Source organism: Chiroxiphia lanceolata, chromosome 17 (genome assembly GCF_009829145.1).
Source record: "Chiroxiphia lanceolata isolate bChiLan1 chromosome 17, bChiLan1.pri, whole genome shotgun sequence".
Classification (NCBI taxonomy): Eukaryota; Metazoa; Chordata; class Aves; order Passeriformes; family Pipridae; genus Chiroxiphia; species Chiroxiphia lanceolata.
This window is the reverse complement of record NC_045653.1, coordinates 11,996,472-12,013,713: the sequence shown is the minus strand read 5'-3', so window position 1 is coordinate 12,013,713 and position 17,242 is coordinate 11,996,472. Positions and strand designations below refer to the sequence as shown.

General features: G+C 47.3%; 1 protein-coding gene across 7 annotated transcripts; it reads right to left on the bottom strand.

The window, feature by feature from the left end:
* Positions 1-1,342: 1,342 nt before the first annotated feature.
* TPX2 (TPX2 microtubule nucleation factor) lies at positions 1,343-17,187 on the bottom strand. 7 transcript variants are annotated; one of them, XM_032704725.1, is made up of 19 exons: positions 17,054-17,187; positions 16,557-16,677; positions 12,314-12,472; positions 11,903-12,025; positions 11,603-11,711; positions 10,916-11,047; positions 10,372-10,422; positions 10,119-10,238; positions 9,553-9,686; positions 9,080-9,237; positions 8,516-8,687; positions 8,247-8,385; positions 7,575-7,791; positions 7,262-7,360; positions 6,509-6,685; positions 6,236-6,382; positions 5,567-5,678; positions 4,728-4,915; positions 1,343-4,286 (listed from the first exon to the last, which is right to left on the bottom strand). In XM_032704725.1, the coding sequence occupies exons 3-19, from the start codon at positions 12,420-12,422 to the stop codon at positions 4,176-4,178; spliced, it is 2,298 nt and encodes a 765-aa protein (XP_032560616.1). In that variant the 5' UTR covers positions 12,423-12,472; positions 16,557-16,677; positions 17,054-17,187; the 3' UTR covers positions 1,343-4,175. The 7 variants fall into 7 exon arrangements, with proteins under 7 accessions (XP_032560616.1, XP_032560615.1, XP_032560614.1 ...); XM_032704724.1 differs by having other exon boundaries at positions 16,953-17,070; XM_032704723.1 differs by having other exon boundaries at positions 16,947-17,059.
* Between the last annotated feature and the right edge of the window lie 55 nt (positions 17,188-17,242).

Below are 17,242 nucleotides of genomic sequence, written 5' to 3'. Positions count from 1 at the left end.
ATAACTGTGCCTGGACAGCAGGGACTCTGCCCACCGACTGTCATCGCCAAAGTACAGTTTGGAATTGCCCTCCTCCGGCCAAGGGCTGCCAGACACCTGGTGGCCACCAGTGTCACTTCAGGCACGTACTGCCACCAGCCCGCCAGCCTTCGGCTCTGCACCCTCCCGGCAAACCCTGGATGGAAGGAGCACATCCCCACAGCTGCTCCACAGGCACGGGGCAGGAGCCCAAGTGCCACAGCCGTGCCCCACAGCTCCCTCGAGCTGTTGGTGCAGTGAACGCCGGGATAAAAAACCTCTCCAAGGAGAGGAGCACCCACCTGGACACCAGCCAGCCTTCCCAGGATGCTTGCAATCTTACAAGTTCCCTGGAAGCAAGGTTGGTGTCTGGTGAGGAAACCTAGGGACAAGTTGAGGAAGCAAAGCCCTGGGAGCAGGCACTGGTGGCCATGGAAATGGTTCTCCAAAGGTCATTGGTGACCAGGTTTGGCATTATTACAGTCAAAATTCGTTTGTGGGCAGAGGGAAATAAGCTGAAATCAGACCCCTCAGCAGAAGGAAGTGTAGAATTGAAGAATAGGAGGTGTTACACCCCAGGATTTTGGATGCCTTGGTCCAAAATCCCACACCCCAGGGAGCGGCACAATGATCTGTCTCTCTGCAAACCAGTCACCACCCAGGGTTCCCAGCCTGGGCTTGGCTTTTTTTTTTTTTTTCCTCCTTCCCATTCAGGAATTTAAGCCAGAGCCTACATTGGCTGCAGCTGGAAAACAGCCTGTCCTGGGGATATCTGGCAGTGCCTCAAGCACGCTGTTCCTTAGCGACGCCGTTGTCACAACTGCAGCAGCACACTTTAACCTTTATGCTTTCCACAGGAAGGGAGGCTCTGAGGGGCCAAAGCCGGCCTGTTCCCTAGGAAACCCTACACCCTGGCTAAATCGAGCAGCAGGGCAGGCTGAACAACATCCCCACCTGAATCCCAGCCATGCCACTGTAACACAAACCAGTCAGGCTGTCCGGCCTGGCGGGCACAGCTTAACTGCTTCCATCAGCGCCCAGGGCTTCCACAACGCGCTGCCAGCGTGCCATGACAGGTGCCATCAAGGTGACGGGGAAAGACAAGGAAAAATCCCATCAGCAGCAGAAGGGCACCCAGAGCTAGGCAGCACCCTGAGGACAGGAATGCAGCTGCTGGTGGCAGCACCAGGGAACACCAGTGGGGGCTTGAAGCACCAGGACATACCCGCATGCAGAGGGTCCTCGCCCCACCAGCAGCCAACAAACTTTCCTAGTGGAGAGGGAAGAGAGAAGCAAAGCTGTGATTTGAGAGCAGCATCAAGCCTTTTCATAAAAACTTTATTCACTAGATAATCAGATCTTGCAATTCAACATAAAAGTCCAGGAAAACATTGCCTTTTAGTTACAGCTCTAGTCTGAGTTCAGCAAATTACTTTGATAAGAAATTATTTTGGGTACAGCTCAACTAGAAATGCATCAGAGGAAGATTTTGTATCCAGCTCTCCTCCCCTCCTGTCCTCCCACTCCTTGCTCTCAAGGACCAAGGTGATGGGTTTTGAGTTCTGGAATACAAGAATGCTTTTGCAAAATCCATGCAGAGAGAATATAGATTTTACATCAGTTTCTCAACCTACCCCAACTCTAAAGGTAGGTGCTGGAACAGTATTCAGTCAAATCTTGCTCCAATCTTGTCTCTTGCTCCAGTCCTGTAACTTTATTCTCCCTGACACTGGGAAAATCACCTGCCCCCATTTCCCTGATGAAGCCTTGACCAAACCCCATCCTCTCCAACATCCAGCGCTCCTCCAGGACACCCATCTCTTACACACTTTCTACACTAGAGCACTTCTTTCACCATGTCAACACCTCCCTCCTAATTAAGGGGGCAGGTCCCACCCATTGGCCTGTGGGAACGTGGTGGGTGACTCCAGCTCAGCCCAACACCCCAGATCCTTGCAGGCACAGCTGTCTGAGGTTCTTTCCACTCTTTGTAGTGCCTGGGGAATACAAGAGGCCACGTCTGGGGGAAGATGTAATGTCTTTTATTAGACCCAAATGATACCGTTGGGGGAAAAAACTGCCAAGCTGTCAGGCACACAATGCCTTCCTCAGGGCAGGAGCAGAGGCCATATAGGGCCATCAGGGAAATCCAGCTGGTCCATCCTTCAGGGATCATTGGCTGCTCCAGCTCCATAGCCTCATTATCCTGTTTGCCTTTACATTCTTCAGCAGCTCATCATCATTCCAGCTTTCTCCTGACTCATCATAAATATTTTCTGCTCCTGCTGCCCACACGCTGCTGGCTCCAGAGCTGGCACTCGAGGAAGCAGCAAGAATTCCCTGACTGCACATCTGAAGTTCAGCCATGTCCCTGTCCAGTAGATTGCAGGGAACAGTTCCACTGCAACAGAAATGGGGTTAAGGCAGACTGGCCAGATCCACACTGATCCTAGTTTTCAAGAAGAGGATGCTGACACATCCCTCTTGCTCCAGTCACTCCTGTAAATTGTCACAGCAGCAGTGACAGGAGCTGTTCTGGCCATCCTGTTACCCTGAGCTCAGCAACATGGGGCTACCAGCAAAGTCAGAAACATATGGCTGAAGGTATCCTGGGTGACTGGGTCAACCCTTTCAGGTGCAGCTCTGCCACACCTACGCAAAAATCCTCAAGGGAAGGAAAAGTGTAACTTGAGCAAAAAGGAGCCAGAGCTGAGTTCACTATTTCCAAGAGGCCACACTGCTCCAGAGTCATTCATCTTCAGTACCAACACATTTCCTCAGCCCTCTGGTTCTCCAGAGTTCCTTAGTTACTAACTGCAAAAAACCTTTAATTTTTTAAAGAACCCTTATATTTCAGCAGGGGGGGGTTTTTTCCTCTTTTAATCCAAGCAGAGAATTTTGAGGCTGGTGCTCTTTGAAACACTCCCATAGAGACTCCAGCTGTTCTGCCATGGTATCCCTTCAGCATCACACTTTTTAGAATTCCTGCAGAAACATAATCCCTCAGGTACAACAAATGTTCATCTTGGAATTTAGCTCTCTGAGGAATTTCTCCCTCTGTTACCTCCCCTAGTTTAGGAGTAAAACAGCAATTGCTTGATGTTCTTTGGCAAGGATGAGATGGCACCTCTAACCATCCCCTCAGCTGGAGTCTGACACCTCAAGTTTGAGCTCCTTCTCTTCTCCACCCAAAAATCTGAATAAAAGGCCACACTCTAAGAATACTTCTCCAATAGTATCTGAATTCAGAGGAAATGAAAGCAAGTGTTTGCCATAACCCCCAAACAAGGAAGTTTGTCCTACCTGGACACATTAATTCTAAGTTTTCCTTTTTTTCCTCTGTTCTGAACAGCACAACAGCAGCAGGCAGTCCTGCTCACGTGTATACCAGCAAGATACAAAGGCAAGAAATCAGAGCACAATACCAAGGTAAGAAATAATTATTAAATTTTTAATCTAAATGTGACTTCACAATGCTGGCAGTTTTGTTCTCTGGCACATTTGAGCACTTGGGCTATATTTAACTCTGCTTGCTGCCCAGACTGGCCAGAGACACTGATGTCTCTGTAGCCAAGAGACCTGCACTGGCAGGAGCTGGGGCAGCAGCTCACAGCAAGTCATTTGTCAGTTAAATGGTTCCCCAAATAGAAGGACTTCAGCTATAAAAGAGCAAGAAGGTTTAATGCTCTAATGTACACAGAGAATTACTTTAAAGCATGAGCAAGATTTATATTGTTCATCTAAACATCATGAGAAAGGTCTGACCCGCACTGTGTTGGCTTGCGGGAGCCTCACATTATTTAACACAATTCAAGCTTAATACAGATTTAAAAGCTAAAAACCAGACACTTGAAAACAACACTTAGTGTACAAAGATTAGACAGCTCTGCCAGATGCACACATCTGTACAGTCAGCCTTTATCAAAAACTCTTCTGCAGGAAAGGGCCTCAGCCCACTAGCCAGAGACAGCGATCATATTAGGAAACTTTATTTAGTTAGGTGGGATGCCACGGGCTCAGGTGGAGTTAAACTATTCAGTACAAAGGAACCAAGGGTATGAGTTCAGGCAGAGTCACAGAAAAACAACTGCTCTCTCTCTCCTACCAAGGGAGTAGAGAGGGATGGGATCTCCCTCCTAATATCACGTGGGTGCTCATCAGCACCGGAATCTATCTGAGAAGTTGGGAGACTTTGGCAAAGTCAGTAACTGATCACTGGGCTTCACTTCTATGCCGCGGTATTTGCGTATTGGGTTTGCCTTGTGAACCTGTAAAAAAATAAATATAATCAAGGACACAATGAAGCAAATGGTTGCAGTTATGATGAAGCTAAAACTTGCAGGTGAGCCACAGGTGGGATGAAGGCAGGTGTCTGAGACCAGCACACTGCCCCAGGCACTGGAGATAGGTACTGGGAATACACAGCACACGTTGGGGTTGTGGGTTTTACAAAGATCATTCTGCTCTGATAGCTACACATGTACAGCTCCAAAACTCAGCCACTCAGCAGAGCTGCCTTCTTTGTTTGGGTCATTTTGCAGGTTTTGGTTTTTGTTTTTAAAGCAGTTTCCTAATGAGGAATTAGTTTGCAACAGGGAACCTTGAAAAGACAATCTTAATGCAGCTCAGCAGTGACATGAGCTCCTTGAGAATATTCCCACATTCCTTCGGGTTGCTTTACAGCCCTTGCTCAGAAACAGCTCACTTACCATTTCTTGCCTTAGCTTAGCAACTTCTTCCTTTTCACGCTCCTCTTGTTCCTGCCTGATCTGCTCCTGATACCTCTCCCTTACAGCTTCTGCGTCTGCCAATCGCTTTTCAAATTCTTGACGTTCTTTTGCTCTTCTTTCCGTTGCCAGCTCAAAGCTTTCAGGAACTACAGAACCAGAAAGGCTCTCTAAGTTAGAAACAGAGGAGACAACATTGGTTCAAAGACAGTCAGGTAAAGCAGAGAGGTACTAGTGTCAGCGGAAGCCTCCCTTTGGAGAGCTTCCCTTGGCAAGGGTGGTTAGGAGATACCTCCAGGCTTCAGGAAAAGAGAAAACCTTGCTCCCAGACGTGAGCAGTGTTAATGCAGACGTCACCCCGCCACGGGTGTTCTCATGGGAGGGAGCAAGCACACAATTGTTAGTACAAACAAGTTTTTGGTTTGGTCTTATGCTCTACAAAGCTCAGTCTACCCAAGCAGTAGATGCCTTCATCTCATTAGAAATGGGAGGAAAAGAGTGACAGCTCTGCAGAAATGCCAGCTGTCTCTGCAGGGAGCTCCTCACATTCTCTGTACCCTTATCCTGAGCTGGCAGACATCAATCATCTGCCAATTGCAGCAGAGCTGCTAAATACAGCTGCCATGCTGGAGCAGGATGGGGGGGGAGAGGAAACCCGCCTGCTCCCAGGGGACACAAGCTGTTAGGCAATTAGTTGATTAAATGCAAAGCACTATTGGCTGTGCTGATGAAGAAGAGGCAACAGCCAGAAAAAACACCACTTAATTGCATCAGTTCTGAGCTACCTGCCAAGCCCATGTAGCGAGTACTTGTAACTCCACCTGATAGTACTTTGTGCTCCTTTTTGGGCACAAAAGGCTCCTGGTACACCACTGTGTTGGGACGAGCTTTAAAACATGCTGCCTCTTTCTGCTTTTTCAAATCTTCTTCAAGCTGCAGGAGAAGAAAGCACATCAATGCCAGGCATAAAGAGACCATCTCCCCCTGACACAGATTCCAGCACTCCCAACACTGAAAGAGCCAGGTTGACTTAGTCAAATCATTTCCATACAAAATCATATTAAAGCCAGAAAGATGTGTCACTTGTTGCCTGACAGTTACTTCGCCAAAAATAGCTTGAAGAAAGCTTCAGGTGTCCACTGCAGACTTCACACGAGAAAAGCAGTATATTATTTATGTGTCAATAAATCCCCAAGCAGAGAGATGGTCAGCAAAGGGATCCAGCTGCACAGAGTTGCTGCTTAGAAATCACCCCACGGCTGTTCATGCAGTTGTGGTAAATCCAGTGATGTACCATAAAGTGAGAAAAATAAAAAACCCCAATCCACCAGTCTTTAATCCACAGCTCGACTCTTGTGCCAAGGACAGAATAATTCATTGCTCAAACTCAGCTCCTGATACAACTACTCAAGCAGGACACTTTTCAGAGTTGACCACAACTCCATCAGCTGCTTTAAATCCAGTCTTTTCCATTATACTTTTTATCCTACCTGATGTTTCCAGCTCTCGAGCTTGGCAGCTCCCCGCTCATCCACCTGCAGATGGAATGGTTCAGGCTGGGTTGGGGCTTTGACCTTCTTTTCTGGCAGTTTAACTTGGTCAAAGTAAGGCAGAGGCTGCGCTTTGAACTTCGGCACCTGAAACAAACAACTTGAAATATTTCTTGTCCTCTCCTTGGATGTCTAACAGACAACAGCAAGAGGCAGATCCTGCCACACTCCTTTTACTGAAGGAGTGGAATCCAAGGCAGCTTTAGTTCTTACCTCTTCCTTCTGAAATTCTTCTATTTTTTTCTCTTTTTGTATTTGCCGCTCTTTGTCCCGGGCATCAAAAGAGAAGGGGCAAACTTCCACGTGCCTCTGCTCTGGCATTTTGGGTTTGAAGGGCACTCCGTAATGTGGCATAGGGTTAGCTTTGATCACAGGCACCACCCCCTTTTCCTAAAGAGATATTAGTGTTAGGATCCGATTTTTTATTTTTGTAGAGACCACAACTCCTGCCAAACAAAGCCATGAAGAGCTTTGAATGAGCTCCTTTGATAAGGGGAACAGCAGGGTCAAGTAAACACTGGACACTGCAAAAATTAGCAATCCAAGAAGTGCCTATTTACTGGCATCCTGACCCACAGGCCAGTTCTTCCTCTTTCTAAACCACTCTCATTTCTAGTACTCATCCAAATTAGACTTTAATGTCCTCTTCACAAGAGGGAAAGGAAGAAGCACATGATGCATTCAGAATCCTGCTCCCCACCTCGGGGAGAAGAGTCATGTGCAATATTTGCCCTCCATGACAGAATAGGGAAGGGCAATGTCCTGAGAAATCTAAGCAGTTCACTTTCCTCCTTCATAGCAGCAACACTTCAGAAACCCCCACTTTCAGAATGGCACAGACAAAGGTGACCAGTGGAGGAACTGCTCACAGGAGGGCAGAGGCTCCCCAGCCCAGAGCATCTCACCCACAGCCAGAAGCACTGTGGTGGGACCTGGGCCTGGCTCCAGCCTAGTCACAACTGTTACCTTTTCTTCCTCTCTGCCAGACACGCGGGTTCTGCTTTTCAAGGCGAAGGCTGGAGACTTGGGGACTGTACAAGGAAGTTCTTTCTTCTCCGGAACACCCTGTTCAGAAGAGCCAGTAAGGAGTTACCCAAGGCCGAGTGCCAGGAAAACATAAGACAGAGCACAGGACGTACCTGTTGCAGTTCTTACCTAATGGCAGACACTGTTTACTAAAGATTATCAAAATACATAATGCAACACAGCTACAGGCATTCTGAAGCTAATTGCCACCTCAGTCCTAATTCCCAGGTCTGGGTATTACCAAACTTCTTACCACAACATCCTCTAGGATTTTTGTGGGACACGGCCTGGAATGGAATTCGAAGCGCTCTTCCTCCTGCCGCTTCTTACTCTCACGCTCCTGAATCCTTTTTTCTGTTTCCAACTCGAAGCCAATGGGTTGTGTGACGTTCCTCACACGGGGTTTCTTGGGCAGGAGTGGCCCACCCTCAAAGATTTTGTAATTGAGTTCTCGCGCTTTGAATTTGTACCTACACAGCAGAGATGGAGGCAGTCACCTACACACTGTACATTACTGTGCAGCTCTAGTTAGCAACTCTTCCTTTGGTTTTGAAACAGCAAGATTAATAAGGAAAACATTACGAATTGCTTTCCTAAAAATACAAACCTTTGGCCACCAGGAGAGTTTTGAAGCGCATGCAGGGTGTATACTGCTATACTGGGTTTGCTTTACTCATCATAAGCTGTACTGAACTCAAGATCAGCTCTCCTAAGAGCACTTTCTTCAAAATGAATTGGCTACTTTTCACTTTCCTACAATCAGAGCCATAGAATCATGCACAAGCTAAAGGAATATCAGTGGTTTTATGCTACTCATTCTTTTACACAAAGAGGGTATTCCTGAGAAGCGATATTTTGGTATCTGAAAGATATTTCCAGTGTGGTACATTCCTCCCTTGGAGGACTAGAGTAAACATTTACTTACTGTTGAATTCTCTCTACTTCCTCTGCTTCTAACTCTGCTGCAGTTTTGCAGGTGACAGGTCTCGAGCGCTGCTTTGTTCGGAGCACTGGTGTTTTGGCACAGGTGAGATGAGGCTTCACAGACTTTCCTGAAACGTGGCCTGTAAATTCAAGTCAGAGACCAGCAGTTAATGGCAAGGCCTACAACAGACACAGACTGCTTGCTCAGAGCAGTCAAAGCATCTCTGTTGTTCTACCATCATCTCTGTGGACACAGGCAGGACCACTCACCTTCTTCCTCAGGTTTCCTGCTCCTCAAATGGTAACGAGAGGGTGTGCGTTTTTGGAATGCTTCTACCTGCTCAGCAAAGGACACGTATTCTGATGTGGTTTCAAGTTTTCTTTTGTTTCCCTGGGACAGGTTGAAAGGTTTGGGGACAGTGGGTCCCTTTGGCACTCGCATCTGGAGACAGAAAACCACAGACAGTACAGCCATGGCCAAGAGGCTTCAACAACATTTCCTTCCCCTCACTGAAAAGAAGGTAACACTTTAACATTAAGCATACGTGTTAATACTCTGAACACACAGAAGTCATATTGGGAAACTGTTCAAAGCAGAAGATTAAAGCATGGAGTGGAATGACTGGAAGATCTGACATTAAAGAGCTCCTTTTTCCACAAGGTTTCTTTGGAGTCTTGTGGCAACGAGACACACGGCAAGTTCTCAGGTTTGCACAACACCTGCCCCTCCTGTGGTAACCCCTCTGTGGGTCACCAGCATGGGTGTTGCACAAGCAGCAAGGAGGTGATGTCAAGAATCAGCCAGCCAAGTGCTGGCAACACTCTGGCTCTCACCGGAGAAGGGGGATGCTTCCTGAGTACTGCTGCAAAATCCAGCTCCTTGTACTCATTCTCAGGCTGGCTTCCCACATTCTGTTTAATCCTATTGTCTGTGCAGAAGTGGAAATCAATTGGCTTTGTTACTTGACCAACGGGTCTCTTCAGGGGTTGTCCTAAAGAAAAAGAACACTTAAGAACTGGAAGCCTTTTGGAGTGGGGTGGGGGTGTAGGATTTGTGGGGTAAAAAAAAAGCATTTAATATCTAATAACTAGACAAAGTTTTAGAAAACTCATCTTTAACCCTTCAAAACATGACAAAACCCAAACACTTTTTTCCAGGCAGTTTAGGGGTTGATCTACATTAAAAGCCTCCTAATATTTATCACAAAGTCTGGCATGTTTGTTTCCAGAGGTACTTGCACAGCTCTGTGCAGCACTCTCCAGCTGAGCCCAGTACAGCTTCAATCTGCAATCCAGGCAGAGCCCACCTGCTCCAGCAATAGCTGCTTTCAGAGACTCCTCGTTCTTCTTCCGCAGCTCCATAACCTCCTGCTGCAACTGCTGCATCTTTTCAAGTTCCTGCTCCTCTGTACTCTTCAGCTTGCTAGAAGGTTTGGTCCTCCTGCAGAAGCACATTAAAGGCTGAGATCTTCCTTCCTGCTTCCCTGGTTATTAGCATGTTAGTGCAAGGAACATGCTTATTTCTGACCTCACTGCAGGAGCATTCCTTGTTATAAAATCATACTCTTTAGAAGATCTGCTGGGATTTTGTTTGCTCAAGAAATCTCACAGCTAGCTGCTATTCTGCAGAGCCATTTGCTGTGTGCATGCTCAATCCACCAGCAAGAACAACTTGTTCCTCAAAAGAAAAGCAAAAGCTTTCCAGTGCACAGGTTCAGCTGGTGAAGTACATTTCATCCTAATATTGTTGCCTTAACCTAGTGTTTACTAAATGTGATACCATCACATGCTAAGTTGAAGCTGGAAACACTCAGCCAGGACTGTCACCTAAATCAACCATGATTAGCAGACAAGTCACAAGAAAGCCACGTACTTCAACACTGTTGGTGTGGAGGGCATGGGTGGTTTGCTTTTCTCTCTCTCTGGGGACAGGGCAGGATCCTGTGAGGGCTCTGCCTTTGTGGATTCTTCCGTCTCCTTTCTGCTGCCAGAACTAAGAAAACGACTTGTTAGAGCAAACCACTCCAATTAACTGTGTTCTAAATGAAAGATCACCTGCAGTTCTCACCACCATGTATAACATCCCAACACCTGGTGAGGTCTAAGGTATGCCAGGCTGGCCTTACCTCACCATAGGCCCAGGCATAGACTGTCCAGTTTTCCCCTGGTATCTAAGGCTGCAGAAGGGAAGATGAATTACTGAGTTTTTGGAACTTTCCTAGAGGAAGGAGTACTGTACTGTGCTACAGCAGCATTTCAAAGATCACACTTTAATTTCCTGACCTCAAGCTTATCACCATATGATACCTTAGTGGTTAAGCTAATTTGAGAAATATTTGAGCTGTGACTCTTTCATAACTTATGACTAACTGCCTGATGACTTCCTGATGGATAAGTTAAGACAAATTTAAAACTAACTGACTGACACTGAGTAAGGAGTAAGAAGCTGAAGAAACCCACGCTCATTTCATTCACATCTCTACTTCCAAACAGAGCAATTCCTTCAGCTCTTACAGCCATTTCTTGTTTATGAAACCAGTATCAGGAATCAGTTCCAGTCATCACCCCCTAACCTTTGTGTGAGAACCCTCTCAGCCTTTGGAAATCCTTTCCAAAGGAACAGTTGTATCCCCCTTCCCAGCCTCAAACAGAAGAACTTTGATGACGTACATTCTCATTTTCTTCAGAGGTGGAACCTCTTCCTTATTATCCAGGGCATTAGCAATTCTCTCTGCTTTGATTCTCCCTGGCTGCTTGCGCTGGTGGGTTTTTCTTGGCTTTGCAGCTGGTCTCTTGCTCGTTCTAAAGTAGAACAGAAAACAGGGGTCAGCTTTCCTGCAGATCTGAGGAGACACACGACCTGGATAACACTTTTTATGTCAGTGCACCACCTAACTCCACCATTCCCACCATGCAAATTGCATTTAAAACAACAATCCAAATGCAGCATGATTTATTAAAGTTTAGCAATCCATAAACTTAGTATTCTTTGGTATATACAAGCATACAGAACCCCTTGCATTCATATGAAGAATGAGTTCTGCCCAAGTCAGACAGATATAAACAAAGAAACTTTATAAGCCACCTCAGTTTCAGATGTCCTCACATTCCAGAAGCTCCTGGTGCTACCAAGTCTCATTTGACAAGTATGTGAGACACTGCATTACATTTCCACCCTAGAGACTGTCCCTCCAGCTTAGCCAGCAGATCAGCTGTCCCAGTACACAATCTCCATGCTGGAGAACTCCAGCCCCACAGGATGACCCAAGAACAGCTAGAACTGCAGATCCTGAGAGCAGAGACCTAGTTGGTTACACCATCATCAATCATTTTGCAAACTGAACACAAGAATTTCACCTTTGAGGGGCCTCTGCAGGGGCAGCAGCTCTCCAGGTTGCCAGGGACCCAATGATGTTCTGAGAGATCACGTGGGTCTGTGCACCCTCTGCTTCACCATCGCTTTCACCTGAGAAGGGGGACAAGTGTCAGCTCATCCATATACACACATAAAGAACACCTCAAATTAAAACCATGTGAGACCTTGCAGACAACAGTTTATGAAGATGGTCCCAGAAAAGCCAGACAGAGGCCTTTCCATTTTGCCAGCAAAAAGCAGGTAAAATTAAATTCCCTGCCCCCCATACTATGCCAGCTTACTCATTGCTACTCCTTGTGATGTGAAGACAGAGAGAACATCAGGCTTTGTATAAGCAGGGCTGCTGTGTGAGACCTTTGCCACATTTTCTGCAGGAGGGATATTCTCCATATTGGCTTTTTGGTCTGTAAGGAGAAAAAGATGTTCACTATACATAGTATGTTAGGAATTTTTAACAATACATCAGAATATCATTATGAGGTTAATGAAGTCACCTGTCAAGTTACAGACATTAAAGTTTAAATTAAAAAAAAAAAACAAAACAACTAAAAAAAACCCAAACCCCCATGCATAATGGATGATGCAGCTAAAAACATGAATAACCAATTGGCACAGAAGCCACACCCAAAACAAGGATAACACTGAGGCCTCATCCAATGAGAAAGCAAATCAAGGAGTTGGAAGCAACTTACCAAACCAGGAGTCTGCGTTGTGTATATCAGCATCATCCTCACTCAGAGTTGCAAAGTTGATGCAGGTGTTTGGGACGTCAAAGGAATAGCGGGATTCTGATCTAGCCATCTTCGCTGTCACACTGTCCCCACGAGTCCTCTGCCTGTACCACTACAGTTCTTTAGACAACAACAGGGTGTCAGTGGAATCATCCCCCATCTCTCTTCCTCCTCAGGGTTTCTAGGAAGAGGCACTGGGACAGCCTTTGGTACAACCCCCTTTCTTGCACTTCACACCTTTGGGCAGAATGCCTCTTGAGCAATGCAGGGGTTTATTCTACTGCTGATTGGCAAAGCTAAGGAGACCTCAATCACTGTTGACATTTGCAGGTTCAAAACCATCAGGAAGATCGAGTTTTGAGGGTTTTCTTTGTACCTGTAGGTGCTAGAATTGTATTTCTAAGACAAAGTAAAGTACAAGTCTTTTCCAGAGAGCAACTGATTTGCATTTCCTTCCCTCACCACTGCACAGAGTTCTTACCCTTACAAGATTTACAAAATTGATGAGCTTCACTCCAGAGCACTGCAAAGCACAGCCTTTCTCCCTCTGAAGAGCTACAAACAAGAACTAATGACACAAAGGTGCTCTTCTAGAGAGTAAATTGATTTTCAAAGCAGGAAAATGGTTCTGTAGAGCATTGTTACCAGGCAAAAAGTCAGAAGGAGGGCAGTGTCAGGCCCTCCTGCATTCCACAGCACTAGCCCAAGGCTGGCCAGGCTATAAACAAACCGAGCACTGTGACCATGTCAAACAGTCCCTGCAGTTAATTAATGGAGCACTGACAGCAAGAGGAGTCCCTGTGTCAACAGGTGATATTAAACTCAACGGAACAGGAACAAAGCCAGCGACAAAGTTATAAACCCTGAAATTACATCAAAACCTTTTTGCAAAGGTGCTTTCCAGTGCCTCACACAGCTGCAAGGCAAAGCCCACGAGGATGTTTTAAAACCCTCCCCGAGGAAATCACCTGAACTTTGCTTTTATGAGCCCAAGCAACTCCAAAGCAGCATATTCCTAATCCACACAGCCTCAGCCCTAAACCATCTGTCTAGGCAGACCACACATGGTTCAACCCAGATGGTGTGTGCTCCATAAATAAGGAAATGCAGTGTTTAGGGGGTACCACGGCTGGTCACAACCTGAGGATGGCTGCACTGAGAAACCTTCAGCTCCCCTGAGAAGAACTGTGATAGTCAAAGGGAAGAATGTCACTAGAGAAGCACCAGCTACACGGCTGTGAAGATGTCAAGGTAGGGCCCAAAGAAGGCAAATAGAAGAATCAGAGCCAAAACCAACTGTAACTGAGCTGGAGACATGGCTGGAATCAAATGCTTTCCTACTGCCCTTAATCAAGATAGAGTTTCTGTCAACACGTTCCACTTTTTTTAAAAATCAAATGCGTCATCTGCATTCTCCCCTCACCCTCCCCAGTCAGTTCACCAAGTCAGAGCTCTGGGCATCATGTTTCACAGCTACTTGTGCCCACTGCTACACTGCTGTGGTTCCCAGCTTTTTACTGTGTAAGGTCCTTATTCTCCCAGTGTCAGCACTCTCATCGCTGACCCCTTCTCTCTTCCCTTCCCTCCATCCCAGATGGAAGAGAATAGTCAGGAAAAGAAAGGGATTGTATCAGTGCCTCAGGTTCATACTCCAAGGTTTTTGAAATAGACAACAGGGAGGTAAAAGTTATTGTGACTCCAGAGGGTCCATTTCAGTCAGATGAAGTCATGGTATCCACTTTTCAAATCCCTAGGTATCCTCCAAGTCCTGCCCAGCACAGGATTGACAGTGAAGCAGCAGTTCACTGAAAGGCATCTCCCTCCTCCACCCACCGACTCAGCTCCCATCAGTCAGGAATGTTCCAGTGATTTATCGCTCCAATGTGCCACCACAAGGCTCCTGCAATCCCCACAGGCTCGGTTGGGCACAGCCCGACCCCCGCTGCCCACTCCCTGCAGGCGTTTTAAAACACCTGGGCAGGATTCTGACACCACAACCACATTGATCTCAACCCAAAATTCTTTCTCTCTGCTGTGGCACTCATCCACCTGAAGTGCGCTCAGGAAATTTCTTCTCATTAATAGGGCCATTCCCCTAATTAGCAGGCACTGTGTGCATTTCCCTGAGCGTGACTGCAGGCACACTGCAACCCTACACAGCTCCGGCGTGGATTTAAAGCCTGACCCTGCTCTCCCCCACATCCATCACCTCCTGTGTCGACATAGGTGTCCCCAGCCAGCTGGGGAACCCTCACCCCCGTTCTGCAGGATCAGCTTTCACCTGGTTCACGGAGCTGCTGGGGCAGGAAAAGAGTATCTGTTCTTCTCACTTTCAAAACCACCTCAAATTCTTTTTATAAAGCAACTACATCATTAAAACCTTAATTTTCTTTCTAGGTCTGCTCTCTCACTGAGCTAAACGTGCCTCCAGAGCAGCAGAGCCATATCCACACAGAGGAATAGGCAGTGGGTTCCTCTGGATGTCAGGTTTCTTTTGAGTAACTACACTTTGGCACGTTCCAGAAGAGTGCCTTGGCATGGTTTAGATTAGTTAGCTTTGAAAAAGGATTAAGTTAAATTGGAACAAGCATTCCTATCCCAGAATAAGACTGATCCAACAGCAAGCACAGTAGGTATTCTGGAATAACTTCACACCTCACTCTAATCCAAATTAGCTTTAAAATACCGACACGATTCCATCACAGATGTGATCAGTATCTTTTTCTCAATGTAGTCGTGAATTTTGTGCCAAAAGCAGGAACAGCAGACCCTGCCTGGACAAAGGACCTCCCAGCTGTGGAGGACATTGTGTCAGAGAAAGGATGCAGCATTCCAAGATGAGAAATTGAGGTCAGAAGCAGAGAGAACAGAGGAGTCTGAGTTTGGGGGAGTAGCAATGGCCAGACAGGCTATTGATAGGGATATTAGTGAGAAAGCCTTCCCTGTGAGGGTAGTGAGGCACAGATTACCCAAAGAAGCTGTGGCTGCCTCATCTCTGCAAGTGTTCAAGGCCAGCTTGGACAGGGGTTGGAGCAACCTGGGATAGTGGAAGGTGACCCTGCCCATGGCAGGGGGGTGGAACGAGATGAGCCTTAAGGACCCTTCCAACCCAAACCAGTCTGGATTCTAAGGAGGGCACAGAGAGGGCACTTTCCTGCCACCTCACAGTGCAATTAGATAAATCACCTGGGGATGACACCTCATCACAACACAGCAGTGGAGCTTCACAAGCTACAGATGTTACTTATGGCAAATCCCAACAGGATCAGAAAGCAGAAAGAAAATAAGAGCAGACACAAACAGGATATTCCAAATTATTTCAGCAGATAAGTGCAGAACCAGTTGATCCACATGCCTCAAAACCCAAGATGGGCAACCAGGAACAAGCAACAGAAGCTTCCCCAAGGCTGAGGCAGCTGCACAGCAACATGCTGAGGCAATTCCAGTGCCTTTTGCTGGGCTCCAACACCAGCTGCTGCTTCAACACAGGACAATGCACTAACCAGGCAGCTTCTTTATTGTCCTTGAACCCTGAGCTTTCCATCCGTTTTTAAGGGATAATAACACATACAAAGCTCCCGGATGCTTTTCAGTGGTTAATGTGTAAATTGGACCATTAGAAAGGGCTGGAAATTGCCTCTCTGTAGCTACAGACCCATCACCACAGCCTGGTAGGAACCATCCCACCCACCACCTGAACTGCTTCCATATGATGCCAGAAGCTTTGGAAAGTCATCCTTCATCCTTGCTTTTCCCTGAGCAGGGTGAACACTTCTAACACACTCTGGATCTACAGCTTCTCCCTCCTCTCTAGTGCCCCCCACTCAGTGTTCAGCTGTGCTTCTCTGTAGCACAGAATCAACACTGGATTCACCATCCCGGGTACAGAACTGCGGCAACGCCGCTGTTCCGTCACGCAACGCCCAAATTAGGAGACAAACCCTTTATCTCTCTCCAGCTGAGAGCGGAGCCCGCAGGGAGCTCCGGGTACCACCCCGACTCACAGCGAAAGGAGGGGCGAGGTGCTGGCACAGCCTTCGCCGTACTAACGGCCCGGACCCGCCCTCGCCCCCAAAAATAAACAGCCCTGACAGCTCGAGCTCCCTAAATGAGATCCCACAAGTTTCAGAAGACACGAAGACGGGGCCGTCTAAGAATAGCAGTTCAAGGAAAAGTAAATTATTTTTAGCCAGTATAACCTCACCTTATTGTTAGATTAAGTTGAAGGTCTTCTAGCTTTAAAAAAGCACCGCACAAAAATAGCTCCCTTAATGCTTTTTCTGTTACTTGAGCCCGGCTTCGCCTGATTAGCTTCCCTTCTTTTCCTGTAAAGCAGAATTTTGCATGAGAAGAAGTAAGAGAGTGAAATCGTGAAATACACCTTTCCATCAGATTTTGTGATATTTTTAAGGACTCGGAACTTCACTTCTGAGGAACCCACCCAAGCCCAAGGCTTGTTCCAGCACCGCGATGCCACAGGGAGAGCGAGAACCCTCCGGCTCGGCCCTTTCGCGACAGCGGTTTCGGCCACGGGCTGAGCGGCCCGAGCCACCTCCCACCGCCCCTTACAGAGTCGCGCCTTCGGCCCCGTTACCGATACATGGGCTCGGGGCAGTGCCGCGTCCTCACAACCAGAGCAGATCTGGAGAAGAAGTGCCAAGGCCGGAGTTGGGGGTTTTCGACCCAGACCCCCTCGCTCACCCCAACGCCGCCGCCCCGCGCGGCGCCGCCGTTAACGGATTTCAAACAGGGCCCGCCCGCCCAAACCCACCAATCAGCGCCCGCGGTGCGCCCCCGCCGCGAGCCAATTTGCTGGACCCACCAGAGGACCCGGATGAGACAACCAGGGCGGTGGAGTTGAGCTATGAGCGCAAAGGCCTATGGGAAATG